Source organism: Castanea sativa, chromosome 1 (genome assembly GCF_040712315.1).
Source record: "Castanea sativa cultivar Marrone di Chiusa Pesio chromosome 1, ASM4071231v1".
Taxonomy (NCBI): domain Eukaryota; kingdom Viridiplantae; phylum Streptophyta; class Magnoliopsida; order Fagales; family Fagaceae; genus Castanea; species Castanea sativa.
Window position 1 is genome coordinate 74720987 of NC_134013.1, and position 17675 is coordinate 74738661.

General features: G+C 33.0%; 1 protein-coding gene across 1 annotated transcript; it reads left to right on the forward strand.

Moving 5' to 3' along the window:
- The first annotated feature begins 1422 nt into the window (after positions 1-1422).
- On the forward strand, positions 1423-7076 carry LOC142613537 (putative sulfate transporter 3.5). The gene is made up of 12 exons (XM_075785924.1): positions 1423-1806; positions 1926-2133; positions 2547-2718; positions 3283-3348; positions 3473-3586; positions 4906-5022; positions 5101-5227; positions 5360-5646; positions 5952-6142; positions 6259-6341; positions 6491-6567; positions 6672-7076. Exons 1-12 carry the CDS (start codon positions 1494-1496, stop codon positions 6831-6833), a joined length of 1917 nt encoding a protein of 638 aa, XP_075642039.1. The 5' UTR covers positions 1423-1493; the 3' UTR covers positions 6834-7076.
- Positions 7077-17675: the final 10599 nt, after the last annotated feature.

Here is a 17675-nt window from a genome sequence, read left to right on the forward strand (position 1 = left end):
GTCTTTAAAAAACCATCACTCATCACTCCTCACTCAATTTTCATCACTCATCACTCTATCACTCATCACTTATCACTGAAAACACCACAACTTCCTAAGGTGGCATGTTTGGCACCTATTTCTAATTTTGATAACTCAAAAAATTTTACTTTTTATGGGACCCATGGATTGACTTGGTGTAGCTTTGACTTCTTCTTTTTTTTCTTTCTTTTTTCCTTCAATCCCTAATACCCAAACTCACCGAACCCAGTGAAAAGGAATGGAAAAAAAAAAAACCAAACCCAAACCCAGAAACCCAATGTGAAAAGGAAAGAAAAGAAGAAGAAAAAAAGAAGAAGACCAAACCAGATTTGACTACTCTTGACGGTGGGTCCCTCAAATATGTGTGTTTACCAAAATATCATCATAATTCTGTTTCCATAACTTAAAAAGCGCCTAAAAGTTATTTTCAATTTTCATAACTCATCACTAAAAAATCAGAGAATTGAATGATAGAAACAAAAATTGAAAACAAATCCAAACAAACCAAATAGCCGTGGGACCCACCAGTTTTGAATTATGGGTGATGAAGACAGAATGATGGGTGATGGAAAACACTAAATCCAAACAGCCCCTTAATATTCTAAAAAAAAAAAGTTACGTAGCACGAACTTAGGCTATTACACGGTTGGAAGAGTGTCATATTCCAAGTCAATGATTTTTGTTTTTTTTATTATTTATAATTAGCATTTCAAATAAGTATTTTTCTTATATAAATTTTATAGAAAAAAATAAATAAATTTATGTTATATAAATAATTAGTGCATCATATATAAATAATTAATATAATAAATGGAATAATATAATATTAACACGAGTGCATGGCAATTAATTAATACATTTAACATAAGAGATTTTCCTTTCCTTCTCAAGGAATATTGCATGACTTGGCAAAAGCTTACCTCAACTATGGTTTTTTCCACAACTTTTGTAGGTTGAGTAACAAAAATCAAAAGTAGTATTAATAGTAGATTTAAATGAAAGTGATTATTTATCACTCACAATTTACAATTTCAATAAAAAAAGATGCTACATTCATAATATTTTTACAATATTTTTACAACAAATCATAGTGATTAGTTGTTATTGGTTTAAATTTGAACCTAACACTAAAATTATTTTTTTGCCCCAACAATAACAACCAATAACAATCTGTCACTTAAAATTTATAGTAAAAATATTGTCGACATACCATTTCTCTTTTAGTAAGTGTGTTATACTGTTATCTTTGAAAAAAAAGTTTGTAAAATTGTGTAAGTCAAACCAAAGCACAAAATTTTATCTGCGTCACTCAAGCACGTCAAACTCCTCCTTATCCAGGCTTTGTCACCCGTGTATCACTCTCCATTAATTTGTGCCTATAAATATGTATGCAAACTCCACATTTTATTTACACTAATTAAGCCCCCCTACATTCTCTACTTTCCCGCCCACTCTCTTACTTTTGTGGTGGTATGGATAATTCCATCAATTCTGAACCCCAGGTAAACTTTGCTCCCCCAAGAGACTTTGCCACCACGTTGAAATCGGATCTGAAAGAAACTTTCTTCCCTGACGATCCCTTCTGGCAATTCAGGGACGATAAACCAACCCGCCGTGTCACCAAAGCTCTACAATACTTTATCCCAATCCTTGAATGGCTTCCTAAGTACAATTTACGTTTACTTAGATATGATATCCTGGCTGGTCTCACCATTACAAGCCTTGCCATCCCTCAAGGAATTAGCTATGCAAAACTTGCTGAAATTCCTCCAATCATTGGCCTCTGTAAGACCCATGTTTAATTTTTTGGCACACACAACGTTCAAGATATATATAATATATAAAGATTTATCTCATGAAATTGTAATAAGTTATAAATGATTTGGCTATGTTTTTTGTTGTAGATTCCAGCTTTGTTCCACCTCTTCTATACGCTGTTTTCGGAAGCTCGAAACATCTTGCAGTTGGAACAGTAGCAGCGGCATCATTGCTCTTATCATCAACCCTTGATGATGTGGTATCATCAAAAGATAATCCGGCATTGTATCTCCAGTTGATTTTCACTGCCACGTTCATCACCGGAATCTTTCAAACTGCTTTAGGTTTTCTAAGGTGAGTTAATAATAGAGAGAAAATTAAAGTGATGGATTGTTTTTCGGAACAGAATCCTTTTTCATTTAATATTTTATTTCGTGATTATTTATTTCAAATGATATATGTTTTTTGTGCCTGGTATAGCAAAAATTGTATTAAAACTTTTCTAAAATGATACATAATTAAATGTACAATTCTATATAAAATTAAAAATTTTATTCTACTGCACACTAAGTAGTTGTATCTAAATTGATAATGTTGAAGGCAAAAGATAGAAGTTGTATCTAAATTGATTATGTTGACGCAAAAGATAGAAACATTATTAGTATACGTCGTTGTTTATTTTTGTTAATAAAAAAAAAGTCAATATGATTATAATTAGAGTTCTGGTGTGGCGGCTGTTAATAAAAGGTAAGATGATTTTGGTTCAGGTTAGGAATTTTGGTGGACTTTTTGTCGCATTCCACGATAACTGGTTTTATGGGAGGGACTGCTACAATAATCTGCTTGCAACAGTTAAAGGGGTTTTTCGGATTGACACATTTCACCACCAAAACCGACGTCATTTCTGTGATGCATGCAATCATCAAGAATAAAAAGGAGGTTTGTAATTTCTGGAAGAAACCCCCAGCTTATAATAAATAAATAAATTTTGTTTGCTTTTAATTCCTTGATCCAAACTGAGATTGAGGGTCGGGATTAAATTGGTTGAGTCCATTATGCGAATGAACTCACATCATATGGTGATTCATGAATGTCACCAGAAAATGACAATCACATAAAACAAATGGTACTGTTTTTGAAGAAGAAAATACTTTTTTTTGAGATAAAAATTTCATAAAAAGTCATATTTGAACTCTCTCTTATATATCAAGATATTTTAATTAGAAAATACACTTCAACTTTTTTTTATAAAAAATTCTATAAAAACTTTTTTTTAATAATTTTTATTAAAATTATTATTTACACTGGTGTAAAAAATTAATTTTTATTAACATTTAATTATTGATTCTCAAAATTATTTACACCAGAGTTTTTAAAGAAACATCAGCAATCCTCCCGGTATAAATAATAATTTTAATATTTTTCTTTAAAAAGAAAACGAAATCAAGAAATAAACATTGATTCTCAAACGATGATAATGACATTTGATCTTCTGTTGTGCAGTGGAGATGGGAAAGTGCAGTTGTTGGTATAGTTTTCCTTATTTTTCTCCAATTGACTAGATATGTGGTAAGAGCTCTCTCTCTCTCTCTCTCTCTCTCTCTCTCTCTCTCTCTCTCTCTCTCTCTCTCTCTCTCTCTCTCTCTCTCTCTCTCTCTCTCTCTCATAATATTGTTTAAACATAAATTTCTAGGCAAAAAAGAAGCCGAAGCTATTTTGGGTGTCAGCTATGGCTCCACTGGTGACCGTAGTTATAGGTTGTCTCTTTGCTTATTTTGCTCACGCGGAAGATCATGGAATCCAAATTGTAAGTGAATTATAATAATTATTATTATTTTATTAATTTTCCTCTTAAGCTGTTTTTGCTTTTGTTAGATGACAATAATGAGTTTTGCAGTGAGGCAAATCTGGATTATTTTTTTTAAAAAATTAAATGTATCGGGTTAGGAGAACACATATGTTTACAAATCATTGATATATTTACAATAAATTTTACCATTTTTTTTAATGTTTAGATTTGTCATATGTTGCCAACGGGGGCTTGGCTCAGTTGGTAAAGCTCGGACACTTCGTCTAATCCACCTAGGTATTAGTCCCGCTGCTAACAGGAGTTCATTGGTGGGCATCCATACGAGTTGCCTAAGGGCTTTAACTCTAGCCTCCTGCACGGGGGGCTAGCGTAACCTAGCGAACCCCTATTTTTATTTACCAAAAAAAAAAAAAATTTGTCATATGTTATCTCAAAAAAAATTGTGAGTAAAACAGTTGGTTAAGTAATAAGTCATCCATTTGACGTGAGCGTTTAATATTATATTGTTGAATCTAAAATTCACTAACTCAAGTAATAAGTCATCCATTTGACGTGAGCGTTTAATATTATATATATCGTTGAGTCTAAAACTCACTAACTTGAGTCTCAAACTCACTAACTTAAGTTTTTAGGCTAAAATTGTATCCCAACATATTGTATTGAACCCTTGTTAAAAGGACTCCTTATGGTTTTAAGTTTCAATTCTCACAAATTCAAACCCCCCAATAAATGATATCATGATTGAACGGACATAGATAGTGGCTAGCATATTAACTCTACACATATTTAAGTAAAGGCTCTAAATCTAAATATGTTAGGTTTTTTTTTTTTTTTTTGAGAAACTAAACATGTTAGTTAAGAGGAGTGTGCATGTGTGTTGGTGGCTCCCATGATAGCATCACATGTGAGTAGTAAGTTTGATTAAATGATTAAGGTGGGTCATTAATAGAATATTTTGTTCATTTAAACTAACTTACTTAAACTTTTGAATTAAGATAGCTTCCTTGGATTGAGATCACTGTACAAATAAACCCCTCCCTTTCACAATAATTTTTTACCAATTTTATTTTTTTAGCAATTGCATCAAGTGCAATACTCTAGATATTACACTTTATATCAATCCTGCTTCCCTAACATGTTGTATTTAAATCCTTCGCAAAAGAGCCTCTTTTAAAATGACACTTTCAGTTTGGGTTTTTGTCCTAAACTCCTAATCATATATATGATGCTTAAAGAATTGACAATTTTTATATAATAATAATTTTCTTCTAAATATATTTGATTTTTCACCTTTTCCTTTGTCCTTTATATGTTAGGTGGGACATTTGAAGAAAGGAATAAATCCTTCCTCAATTCATTTGTTAAACTTTGATTCTAAATATCTGCCAACAGTGGTGAAAGCTGGGATTGTAACAGGCCTCATAGCTCTTGCTGTAAGTACTTTAATCTTCTTCTGTAATTACATATAGATATATGAATGAAGTAGTCATTGTCTAAAATAATTCATTCAGGAAGGGATAGCAATTGGAAGGAGCTTTGCCATAATGAAAAATGAACAAATTGATGGGAACAAGGAGATGATAGCTTTTGGTTTCATGAACATTGTTGGATCTTTCACTTCATGCTACTTGACTACAGGTATAAATCACTCAATCATTTTTTTTTTTTCAAATATGTTGAAATTTTATACAGCAATTTTATAAATAAATGGTATTTATTTTGTATATATATATATATATATATTTTTTTATATTTATATTATATATGCAGGACCATTTTCAAAAACTGCTGTCAATTTCAATGCTGGATGTAGGACTGCCATGTCAAATATAGTAATGGCAATTTTCATGGGGCTCACGCTACTGTTCTTGGCTCCTCTCTTTAGTTATACCCCTCTCGTTGCTTTATCTGCCATCATCATGTCGGCTATGTTTGGCCTCATCAAGTACGAAGAAGCTTATCACCTCCTCAAAGTGGACAAGTTTGATTTTGTCATTTGCATGGCTGCCTTCTTAGGTGTTTCTTTTGTAAGCATGGATGTGGGCCTCATGCTTTCGGTAATTTTTTTATTATTTTGGTTAAATTATTAATTTTATTTCACATTGTTTAATTTTATTCTCCAACTATTAATTATGTCAATTTAATCCGACGGTTGTCAAAATCAAGTTAATTTAATTAATACCTAATCGTAATAACCACATCATTCATGGGAGATGTATAGAATGATCATATTTATAAATAATGATAGATGAAAATAAAAAAAATTTAAACACCAGAAACCAGAATAAAAATAAAAGTATAATTTAATCAATTATTTTTTAAATAATTCTTACTTGACTTCATGTATGAATTTTCTATTCAGGTTGGACTTGGTATAATCAGAGCACTCCTATATGTGGCAAGGCCTGCTACTTGCAAGCTTGGAAAAGTACCAGACTCAATCTTGTACCGTGACTTTGAACAGTATCCAGGTTCAACAAATGTACCGGGCATCCTTGTTCTACAGCTCGGTTCCCCTATTTACTTTGCCAACTGCACCTATATCAGAGAAAGGTAATTGTATAATATTTTAAATTCTATATTAGTCCCTAAAGTAATAGAAAAAGAAGGGAAATAAAAAGGCTATATTGTAGTTAATATCATAACAGTTTTACTTGTACTTTGAATAGGATTTTAAGGTGGATTCGGGAGGAGCAGGCTAATACCGTGTCTAAGGGAGATATCCTTGAGAATGTGTTTCTAGATTTGACTGGTAAGGGTGATTTTTTTAGGTTCTCAATATAATTTTGAGTTAGAAAGAACTTAAAAAAAAAAAAAAAGAAGAAGAAGAAGAAGAAGAAAACAATCATATATCCATTATTCAATCAATCTTGATTAAAAAAAATTCATCTGTTTCTATAGGAGTGACTTCCATCGACATGACCGGCATCGAGACCTTAATTGAAGTACATAGAACGTTGCAAGCAAATGATGTTAAGGTAAAAAGATTATTATGAAATAACAAACACCCCCCCGCCCCCAAAAAAAAAAAAAAAACAGAGGAACTATAGTCTAAATTGGATGCTTATTTCATGTTTCCCAGATGGCAATAATAAACCCGAGGACTACAGTCATGGAGAAGATGATAACATCAAAATTCGTAGACACCCTTGGAAAGAAAAACATCTTCTTGTCTATAGATGCTGCAATCGACGCATGTCAATTTTCACTTCAGAATTTGAAGCAACATAATAACGCCCCATAACAATCTTTTGTTGTTTAAGGTAAATGTATGTAGTTTCGGATTGTAATGTGTAGGGGTCATGTTATTGTAAATAAGAAAGGAACCTCTCCTCCTATCATAAACATAGCAATGGCTTCAATGTTGTATCATAGAATTTGGGGATCAACTCAATGTACTAGTAAAAAAAATACTACATGAAGTTTTGTCAAGGGGGTTTCTATTTTTATTCCTATTAATAAAACTATCAAGGTGTATTTTAGTACTCGTCTATAGCTATTTCCCTTATGCATGTGACCATTTTTTTTTTCCATCATTTTACTGCAAGATGCTGAAATTGTTCTGGCTCTGGGCTCCAAAAGCCTGGGCTAGCATAGATATTAAAAAGCCCATTGAACAAATTGGGTGAAACAAAAAAAGCGAAATAAAAATAAAATGAAATATATGAATTATAATTATAGAATGAAATATGCCCAAAACTCATCTGCATGATATTAGAGAGAAGGCATGACAGTTATTGGGCTTGTTTTATGCGTAAAAATAAAAGAAAATGTCACGTCAGCACAAATTGTATGTATTTAAGAATGATTTGGGATCATTCACGGGTAGTGACTAAAAAAAAAATCCATATTAGTGTGGAAATACATCAAATGATTACCAATAAATTTAGAAACACAACATTTCTCCAAAGTATCAAGATTAGGGGTTCAAGAGTAATGCTACAGCTATAAACTATTTTACGATATTTTTGGAAACTATTAATGTAACTAACTTTTTATTAATTTTATCTAGATCCATCATTAACATCATTTTTTCATTTACCAATAATCACTCATTATATCAGTAATTTGTAAAAGGTTATGTAAAAAAATTTGTATCTCTAACATTATTCTTCCTCAGTCAGGAAGGAGCATGGAATAGTTTTGTTGAAAGACAAACACAATCTATGGCAAACCACCAGTTATGCCTCAATAAGAGGCAGGTGACCGAGGATATATAGACATAGTTTCCACCATTTTGAAGGAATAGTGTATGGGCCACAAGTTTTCGTAAGTGTATGGTAAAATGATCTTGAACCTAATTTGTTTCCGCACCAATCAAAAAAGTTTTGAATTAAGACCACCTTACGATCACAATCAAAATAGGTATGATTTTTATCCAACAGTGATGGATTTGCCCTTTGGACACACGCAAGATCAAATGGGCAACAATTTCCTCAATTTCAAAATGGTACCAATAGTTCCTAAGTAGCCATGGGACTAGCTAATTGATTATTGATGTGGTACAGCAAATGCATGGTCCTAAATTTTGTGGGACCATGTGACCTATGTATAGGAAACTATATCCAGAAGGGATTGATAAATAATATGCCTTCCCCAGATGTTATAAAATACTTAATTTTGTCACTTTTCTAATGATGATGATGATACAACCATGTAGCATATAAGTAAATTTTTTTTTCTAATGATGATGATGACACAACTACTGAGCATATAAGTATTTTTTTTTTTTTTATAATGATGATGATGATTGATGACACAACTACGGAGCATATAAGTAATTTTTTTTTTCTAATGATGATAATGACACAGCTACAGGGCATATAAGTAAATTTACCGTCTAGGGTGTTATTTTTTCAGCTCATATCAATGGATGTATAATAATAAAATGTGTAAAATTTTGTCTAAAAATGACCATGTCAATTAGTGTATAATTATGTAAATTTACAAATTTGTTACAATAATCATGTAAATGTACACTGATATTATTTACTTTTTATTTTTTATCTTTTATTTTTTAGGTGAAAACCACATTTTCGTTCCTATATTTTCAAGCAATTCCCACTTTGGTCCCTAAATTTTATTTTCACCGCTTTTAGTCCCTAAAATCAAAAAAACGATCTTGTTTTTGTCTCTACCATCATCTCACGAATGAAAATAGTCTATGTGGCAAACGGAGTGCATCGCTGGCACACTAAATGCTAACATCTGCATTAAAATAATAATATAATATTTTATTTAGCATTTTAAAAATGCCACATCATCTTTTAAAAACAAAAAAAAATTTAATTTATGAATTTTAACTAAATAAAAAAATGGAAAAAATGGAAATAAAAACCAAAAATCATATAAATTGAGATCTAGCTTTATCTTGAGGAAGAATAGACAAGAACAAAAACCCAGAAAATTCAAAACCCAAAAACATCTAGTGGACTTTAGAATCTTTTGATTTTAATAAATTATTTGTTAATCTGATTGAAGACCACAAAAGTAAGAAAAGAAGAAGAAAAAATGGTAGCTAAATTCTAAAACACACAGATTCAAACACACATAAGAGACAACTTGCAATATCAAACACAAACACACACGATTAGCCAAAACCCAGAAATACCATAGATTGGTTAAAAAAAAGATTTAAAAAAAATCTAATGTGAGATGATAGAAAAAACCTAGATTGAGCAAAAAAATTAAAAAACCAAATCGGTATTTTGAACAAACCTACTTTTGAACAACAAACTTTGCAATCGAAACAACATTGTTCTTCCTACTCTCCATCCCTCTAACTTAACTCTGAGCACCCAAAATTTTCAAAACCCAAAGAATACAAACCCAGAAATTTCAAGCACAAACCCAGAAAATCAAACACAAGAACACAAGAATATCAAACCCAGAACACACGAGCACAAACCCAATTAGATATGTGTGAAATCGGATCCGACGGGGACACCTACCGCGGGTCGTGGAGCTCCAATCGGAAGCATGGGTACGAAGAGAAGCGTTACGCGAACGACGTTGGTGTCCCTTGTGTCGTCGCTGTCTTTGCTCATCGCCATTGGTGACGTGCTCGTTCCATTCGTACTCATCTTGAGCTTCACCTACATCGGATGCTACGGTCTCAAAGAGCATTTGCGATGATACGCTTTCAAAAGCTCCTTGACTGATATTCCTCTCGTCTCTGTTGTTAGATCTCTCATCATTATCTGTACGTTCTCTAATTTTTTGCTCTTGAATTGTAATCTTCGTTTCGCTGCTTTCTTAAGGAATCAAAATTCAAAACAATATTGATTTTATTACTATTTTAAAAAAAATCTTTTGAATATTTTTTGGTTTAAGTTTTATATTTTCTAGTTCCTGTACGAATCGAAATTTAGAACCGTATTGATTTTTATTTATTTATTTTTGGCTTTTATCTTTTGTTCATTTTTAGTTGAATTTTACATTTAGATATAAGAGATTACAGTCCATACAAGTTTTCTATGACGTGGCATTTTTAAAATGCTAAATATAATATAATATTATTATTTTAATGCTAATGTCAGCATTTAGTGTGCCAGCGATGCACTCCGTTTGCCACATAGACTATTTCCATTCATGACATAGACTATTTCTGTTCGCAAGATGACGGTAGGGACAAAAACGAGATCACTTTTTTTATTTTAGAGACTAAAAGCAGTGAAAATAAAATTTAGGGACCAAAGTGGAAATTGCCGAAAATGTAGAGACGAAAATGTGTTTTTCACCTATTTTTTATTTATGTATCCTAAGGATGAAAAAAGATAGTAGATGGTAGTTGTTGTGTGTGGAAAAATATGAACAATTAAAAGAAATTGATATTTTAATTAAATGTAATGTAAAATAGATAATCTAACATGGGTTGTTATGGAAAATGAGTATATAAAATAATAATAATAAAAAGTAAGTTCTTATGTTAAAATAAACAGAAATTTTTATATGCACAAATGCTCCAACCAATGATATTATAAATTAAGCGTTGTCCAAAACACAATAACTGGCAAGCCTTAACATGGTGTACAGCTTTATCTCTAATTCTATTCATACTAGGGCAAAATTGGAGAATATGTTTCAAACACATTTTTTACAAGACAATCAAGGCATTTGTATGGCTGTTCATGCATAATTGAGACAACAACTTGGAAAATCCGCATATCAATTTAATTATGGGATGCAAAAGGTAAAAGACCAATTGCACTGCCAATTTACCCTAAGTAGAATATGTGAAATTGACACAAAATGTCAAAGTGTCACTCGGTATGAAAATATATTCAGATAGAAAATCATAGAAACTAAAATATTCTTCTAATGGGGCCTTTTAAAATTGATGTAGCACAATTTATTGGACAAAGACATGCAATGCTTTAGATTAGAAAACCATTCGCAGTCAAACAAACAAGCCAAAAACTGCTATTCGAAACCTTTTTTTTTTTTTTTTTTGAGAGAGTTCTAACTTATAGCATCCGATTCTGATGATAAACCTCTGATGATAGCATTTTAACATCAGACTAAGACACCAATCGGTTTTTAGTTTATATGATAATTGAACTCTTATTCGAAACGTATTCATTCTATAGAAATAAAGGAAATTATACATATGATATGATTACAAATCAATTTGGTAGGTAAGCATATAATTTCGTCACTCAAAGAGATTCAGTAGTGAAATTATTGCAAGTGGTATAAGTGATTATTCATTCACATTCAACGAATAAGTTTGTTGTTTTCCGTAATGTGATTCAAGCTCTAGATTAATAAGAAATTGCTGTTTTTTCCTGATTCAACCAAAGGAGTAATGAAAGCACTGAAAGGGGATTCAAATGTTATTTCCTTCAATTTTACGTCTTAGTTCAATAAAGCCAAAATGTGTGATACAGATTATGCCTTATAGGTTGATATATGTTATTTTTGGTGGTCGATCAAGTTCAAATGACAGGACAGAATTAAAAAACTGGAACCCACCAAAATATGCAAGTACAAATAGTAGATAAAGATAATTGTTTGTGTGATCATCATTATAGTGAAATTTTGGCCTGATATAAAGCAAATCCATTATAAGTTTGGTATCAGAATACCTACGCAAGTAATGTTAATGTCTATGCTAAAAATTCAAATACTAAGAGCATCCATAATGGTGGTGCTATTTTTTTAGCAATTTGGTACACCACAAAAAGTTATTTTATCTATTTTATCTACTTACTTTACAAAACATCCAGCATCATTGGAACTATTTTAGCTTTCAACACAATAAAATAATATAAACATCACAATAAAATAATATATCTACTACAATAAAATAATATATCCACTACAATAAACAACAATCACAACCACCGTAACGGCTACCGCTGCTACTACCGCCACCGCTGCCACCACCGTTACCGCCGCTGCCACATGATAGCAAATAATCGTCTAGTGTAACAAGTAATTTTTTTAACCCCAAATTATACTTATACATTTTTTGTTTACTAAAACAATTTCTTAGTTATCATGATAGCAAATAATCATCTAGTTGTTTTAACCCCAAATTATATATATACAAATTTATGTTTTGACTAAAAAAATTTCTCTATCGTCATGATAGCAAATAATCGTCTAGTATAACAACATTATTTTTTTTAACCCCAAATTATATATATATACAAATTTATCTTTGACTAAAACAATTGTCTCAATTGTCCGGAAACAATCTTGGAACAATGTGAACTATGAAATGGAGGAACCTTATAAGAACCTTATAAAATGGAACACATATTATAGCAAGAATAATGTAGTCCACAGATTACTCACATAAACTCAAACCAAATTACAATAAAACTCACATACTCGAACAAGTTCCTATGACTCATGCTTCTCAACATATAAAAAAATTTCTTACGACTCGCCTTGCAATTGTCATAAATGTTCAACGAGGTCCAACTGGAGTTGAGAATGAATTTCTCGGTCTCTAATGCGTCCATAACTCTGAATGTATGCCATAAATCCATCACTTTGTTCGCGTGACTACATTATTCCTGCTATAATATGTGTTCCATTTTATATGTTTTCTTGTCATCAATTTGTTCACTCCATCAATTTGTTCATAATCCAAGTCTACCACTTCATTATCATCTCGCTCATCTTCAACAATCATGTTATGGAGAATTATGCACACTTTCATGATCTTTTGGAGTGTTTCAAGATGAAAAAATTGTGCAGGTCCACGAACAATTGCGAAACGTGCTTGAAGCACTCCAAATGCACGCTCAACATCCTTCCTATACGCCTCTTGGACTACTACAAATAATTTTCGCTTTTGTCCTTGTGGAGCTAGAATTGTTTTCACAAATATTGCCCACTTTGGATATATGTCATCAGCAAGGTAATATCTCATTGTGTAATCATGACCATTGATTGAGTAATGTACTGCAGGAGCACGTCCTTCAGCAAGATCAGAAAATATATGAGACCACTCTAACACATTAATGTCATTATTTGACCTAGGTAACCCAAAAAATGCATATCATATCCAAATATCATATGATGCTACTGCCTCCAAAATAATAGTAGGTTCACGAATATGACCACAATATTGACATTTCCATGCAACTGGACAATTTTTCCACTTCCAATGCATGCAATCAATTAAACCTAACATACTTGGAAAATCTCGGCGTTCGCCATGAGCTAACAATCTAGCAATGCCTTCATAGTTTGGCTTTCTCAAGTATTCCTCAGAGAAAATATCAATTACCGTAGTAACAATTTTTTTCAAACTTTCTAATGCAGTAGTTTCTTCAATACACAAGCATTCTAAGTGCAGCAGTTATCTTTTGTAATGAAGATAAACCAAGTGTGTTGGCACTATCTCTTTTTTAGACAAAGTAAGAGTCATGAGCTTCTACCTTAGATTGAATACGGAGAAATAGAGCGGACGAATAGAGCGGACAAATATATTGGTGTGAGAGCAAAGTAGTCAGGAAAAAGCCTCTCATGGCCTGCCAAATGATTACGTCGAATATAGCAACAACATTTATGTTGTGATGTTTCCATGACAACTTCTTCGATTATCTCATCCTCATTTGAGTCATCAAAAAGTAACTTGCGAAACAAAGAGCGATCCATGGATGCAACCTTCAAGACAATTGGAAAGCAATTATTACTATAGATGCAAGAAACATAACCAATCGATGCTTTTAGTGCCATAAAGCAATCATTACGCCCACAAGCACACACGCACAAGTCACAACACAAACAAGATGAACAATAAATTTAAAGGTTTATACATACATCTAGTTTGAGATTAAAGTCAAGTGACATAAGCCACTACTAAAATACATGAAAGTCTCTCATAAGATACTACCAAAATACATAAAAGCCTATCATAAGCCACTAGCAAAATACATGAAGGCCTATCATAAGCTATTACCAAAATACATGAAGGCCTATCATGAGCTACATAAAAAAAAAAAATTTTAAAAAAAGTTATACCAAAGCATATCTAAATGTGCCAACCTTTTCCTAACATTACAAAATATATAAAGGCCTAAGCTATATCCAAAATGCAATCAAACCCATTAATTACGTGAGCTTCGTCTTGCCATGATTTCCTCTTGGAGTTGTTCATAAAAAGCTTTTTGTGCTCCGGTCAAGGAACTTGTATCTTTCATCGTGATTCTTTCCTCCTCCAGCAGTTATCTTTTGTAATGAAGATAAACCAAGTTTGTTGGCACTATCTCTTTTTTGGACAAAGTAAGAGTCATGAGCTTCTACCTTAGATTGAATACGGAGAAATAAAGCGGACGAATAAAGCGGACAAATATATTGGTGTGAGAGCAAAGTAGTCAGGAAAAAGCCTCTCATGGCCTACCAAATGATTACGTCGAATATAGCGACAACGTTTATGTTGTGATGTTTCCATGACAACTTCTTCGATTATCTCATCCTCATCTGAGTCATCAAAAAGTAACTTGCGAAACAAAGAGCGATCCATGGATGCAACCTTCAAGACAATTGGAAAGCAATTATTACTATAGATGCAAGAAATATAACCAATCCATGCTTTTAGTGCCAAAAAGCAATCATTACGCCCACAAGCACACACGCACAAGTCACAACACAAACAAGATGAACAATAAATTTAAAGGTTTATACATACATCTAGTTTGAGATTAAAGTCAAGTGACATAAGCCACTACTAAAATACATGAAAGCCTCTCATAAGATACTACCAAAATACATAAAAGCCTATCATAAGCCACTAGCAAAATGCATGAAGGCCTATCATAAGCTATTACCAAAATACATAAAGGCCTATCATGAGCTACATAAAAAAAAAAATAAAAAAAAAATTTTAAAAAAAGTTATACCAAAGCATCATCTAAATGTGCCAACCTTTTCCTAACATTACAAAATATATAAAGGCCTAAGCTATATCCAAAATGCAATCAAACCTATTAATTACGTGAGCTTCGTCTTGCCATGATTTCCTCTTGGAGTTGTTCATAAAAAGCTTTTTGTGCTCCGGTCAAGGAACTTGTATCTTTCATCGTGATTCTTTCCTCCTCCAACATATGTCGCATCTCAAATTTTTTCCTCTCAATCATGACCTTCTCAATCTTAAGCTTTTCTTCACCTCTTTCCTTCTCAATCCTAAGTTTTTCCCTCTCAATAAAAAAAATTTCCTCTTCCAATCAAGTTCTCTCCTTATCCCTCTACTCTCCCAAGCACAACTTCTCCGCTTTGATACGAAGACTCTCTTTTTTTTGTTCTTGTGATTCCTCAATAAATTTCATTTTCTTGGTCAAATATTCCCCTACATCTTTTCTGGTGGCTTTGTGCTTTCGGTTGGCCTTTTCGACCTTCCTACCAATTGGTCTCTCAAAATTGAAAGTGTCACCAAGTCCAGACCCACAATCCCCCTCGTCAATAGATGCTGACTCTGGAGTTGGAGGCATGAATGCTCTCGATCTTTCATTAGGATTGGCCCCACTTTGGTTGGTCCTTTAACATGAGCCAACAATGTTCAAGATGAATGGGTTTCTTGAAGGTCTCTTTATACAAAGCTTTCGCATTGATAATCTTAAAAAATTAAAAGAAATATAACATGATTAGTATCTTCAAACTATTGATGAATGGGTATGTTAACACTATTGCAATATAATTTATACCTTATCTTGTTCGGTTATACCACTTTGATGACGTGCGTTAACTTTAGCCATGCACCCACAAAACTTATTTGTCTCCTTGTTAATCGTTGCCCAACAACTTATCAAGGAGATAGTAGTACATGTGGTACTGGATGCATTATACTGCGTGAAGTATTCCAAATTTTTTGACGAAATGTATTATGTGTTTGTTCATTACTGTGTATGGCATCAACACTAGTATTGAGCCATGCTAACACTAGGACTTGATCTTCCTCTACACTAAAGTTAGTGCCCCGTTTTCCTCTTGTAGAAGAGGCCTTTTCAACTTGAGGTGGAGAATCAGAAACTGACATAGGATTATTTTGAGATGTTCCCAAAAGTTGTGAATCAATATCAATATCCCCAGTTATGATACCCGTGTAATATGGTAGGTCTCGTTGTGACTCCATAAAATTAGAAATACCGAATATTGCTACCAAGCAAATTGAAAGTAAAGACCAATACTGTAATAAATTAGAAAAAAAAAATATAAACTTCTTTGTACACAGAAAATTCCCAAACTAACGTTTACATCAATACATTAGAAACAACAAACATAAACTTCCCTGCAACTAGAAAATTCCCAAAACAATTTCCAACATGACATTTATTGTAATAAATTAGAATCAACAAACAAAAAATCAGCAAGAAACATAAATAGAAAAAAAAAATGTAGCCTTCCCTGCACACAGAAAATTCCCAAACTAACATTTAAAAACAAAAACATAAATTCCCTGCAAACAGAAAATTCCAAATACATTCCAATTCTCTGTAGATTTATCATTAGATTCAACAAATATAAATTCCCTGCAAACAAAAAATTCCCAACTAACATGAAAAATGTATCATTCCAATTACCCAAATCAAAAATCCCAAGCATAACATGATGAAGAAGACAGAGACAACTCACCTGATCAGCAACCAAGCTTCGGACTTGGTGGGTCAGACAAAAGAGAAGCGAGGTTGAGCTGGATCAGAGAGGCCGAGAGGGGTCAGAGCATCAAAGAAGGCGAGGCGGGTTGGCATGGGTCAGCTTCGGACTTGGGGCTTTGGGCTCGGGTGGCATGGGTCAGAGGCGTGAGTGAAATGGGTCTCGTTGTGGGTTAATGGCGTAGGTCAGCTTCGAACTTGGGGCTGCTTGAGACTTGGGCTGCATGGTCAGCAGCGTGAGTTGGTGGTGTGGGCAAGATGGGTCTTCAGTGTGGTTCGATGGAGTGGGTCAACGGCTTGGTTTGACTGAGTGGGTCAGCGGCGTGGGCTGGTGATGTTAAGCTTCGGGTGGGCCAGTGACGTTGAGGTTCAGGTGGGCTAGCGGCGATGAGACAAAGAGTTGAGATTTTGAGAGTTGAGAGTTGAGACAGACGGGTTGTACAAAAGAAATAGAAAAAAAAAAAAAAAAAAAGTAATTAATATTTTAAATGGAGGTAGAATAAAAAATAATAATTTTTTTTTTAGCTTTCAAATATGGCTGTGCACAATGTAGGTAAAAAATTTACCTATATCATCACCATTGCATGGTTCTTTCTATATGTGGTGGTGCTAAAAATAGCTTTTTAGCTTTTTAGCACCACCATTGTGGATGCTCTAACATGCATGGGCTTGAAAAAAGTCTAGAGCTAATCTATATCCTAATAAGTGGAAAAGGAATAAAGGACATTAATTTTGTGCATAAGCCTTGACTAAAAACTAGAGAATGGCCTGTAACATGGACCATTTCAAGAATGACCGAAGCTCTATGGTATTTCTGGATACAGGGGAAGAAGCCAAACCGTATTGCGTTTCATCATAAAGAAGCATAGTCAAAGGAATTTTAACATAACATTGATAAATGCCTAAATGGAAGAATATCCTCCCCTTCCCAGATAAAAAAAAGGGCAGACCAAAATTTTTATTAGACATAATTTAAT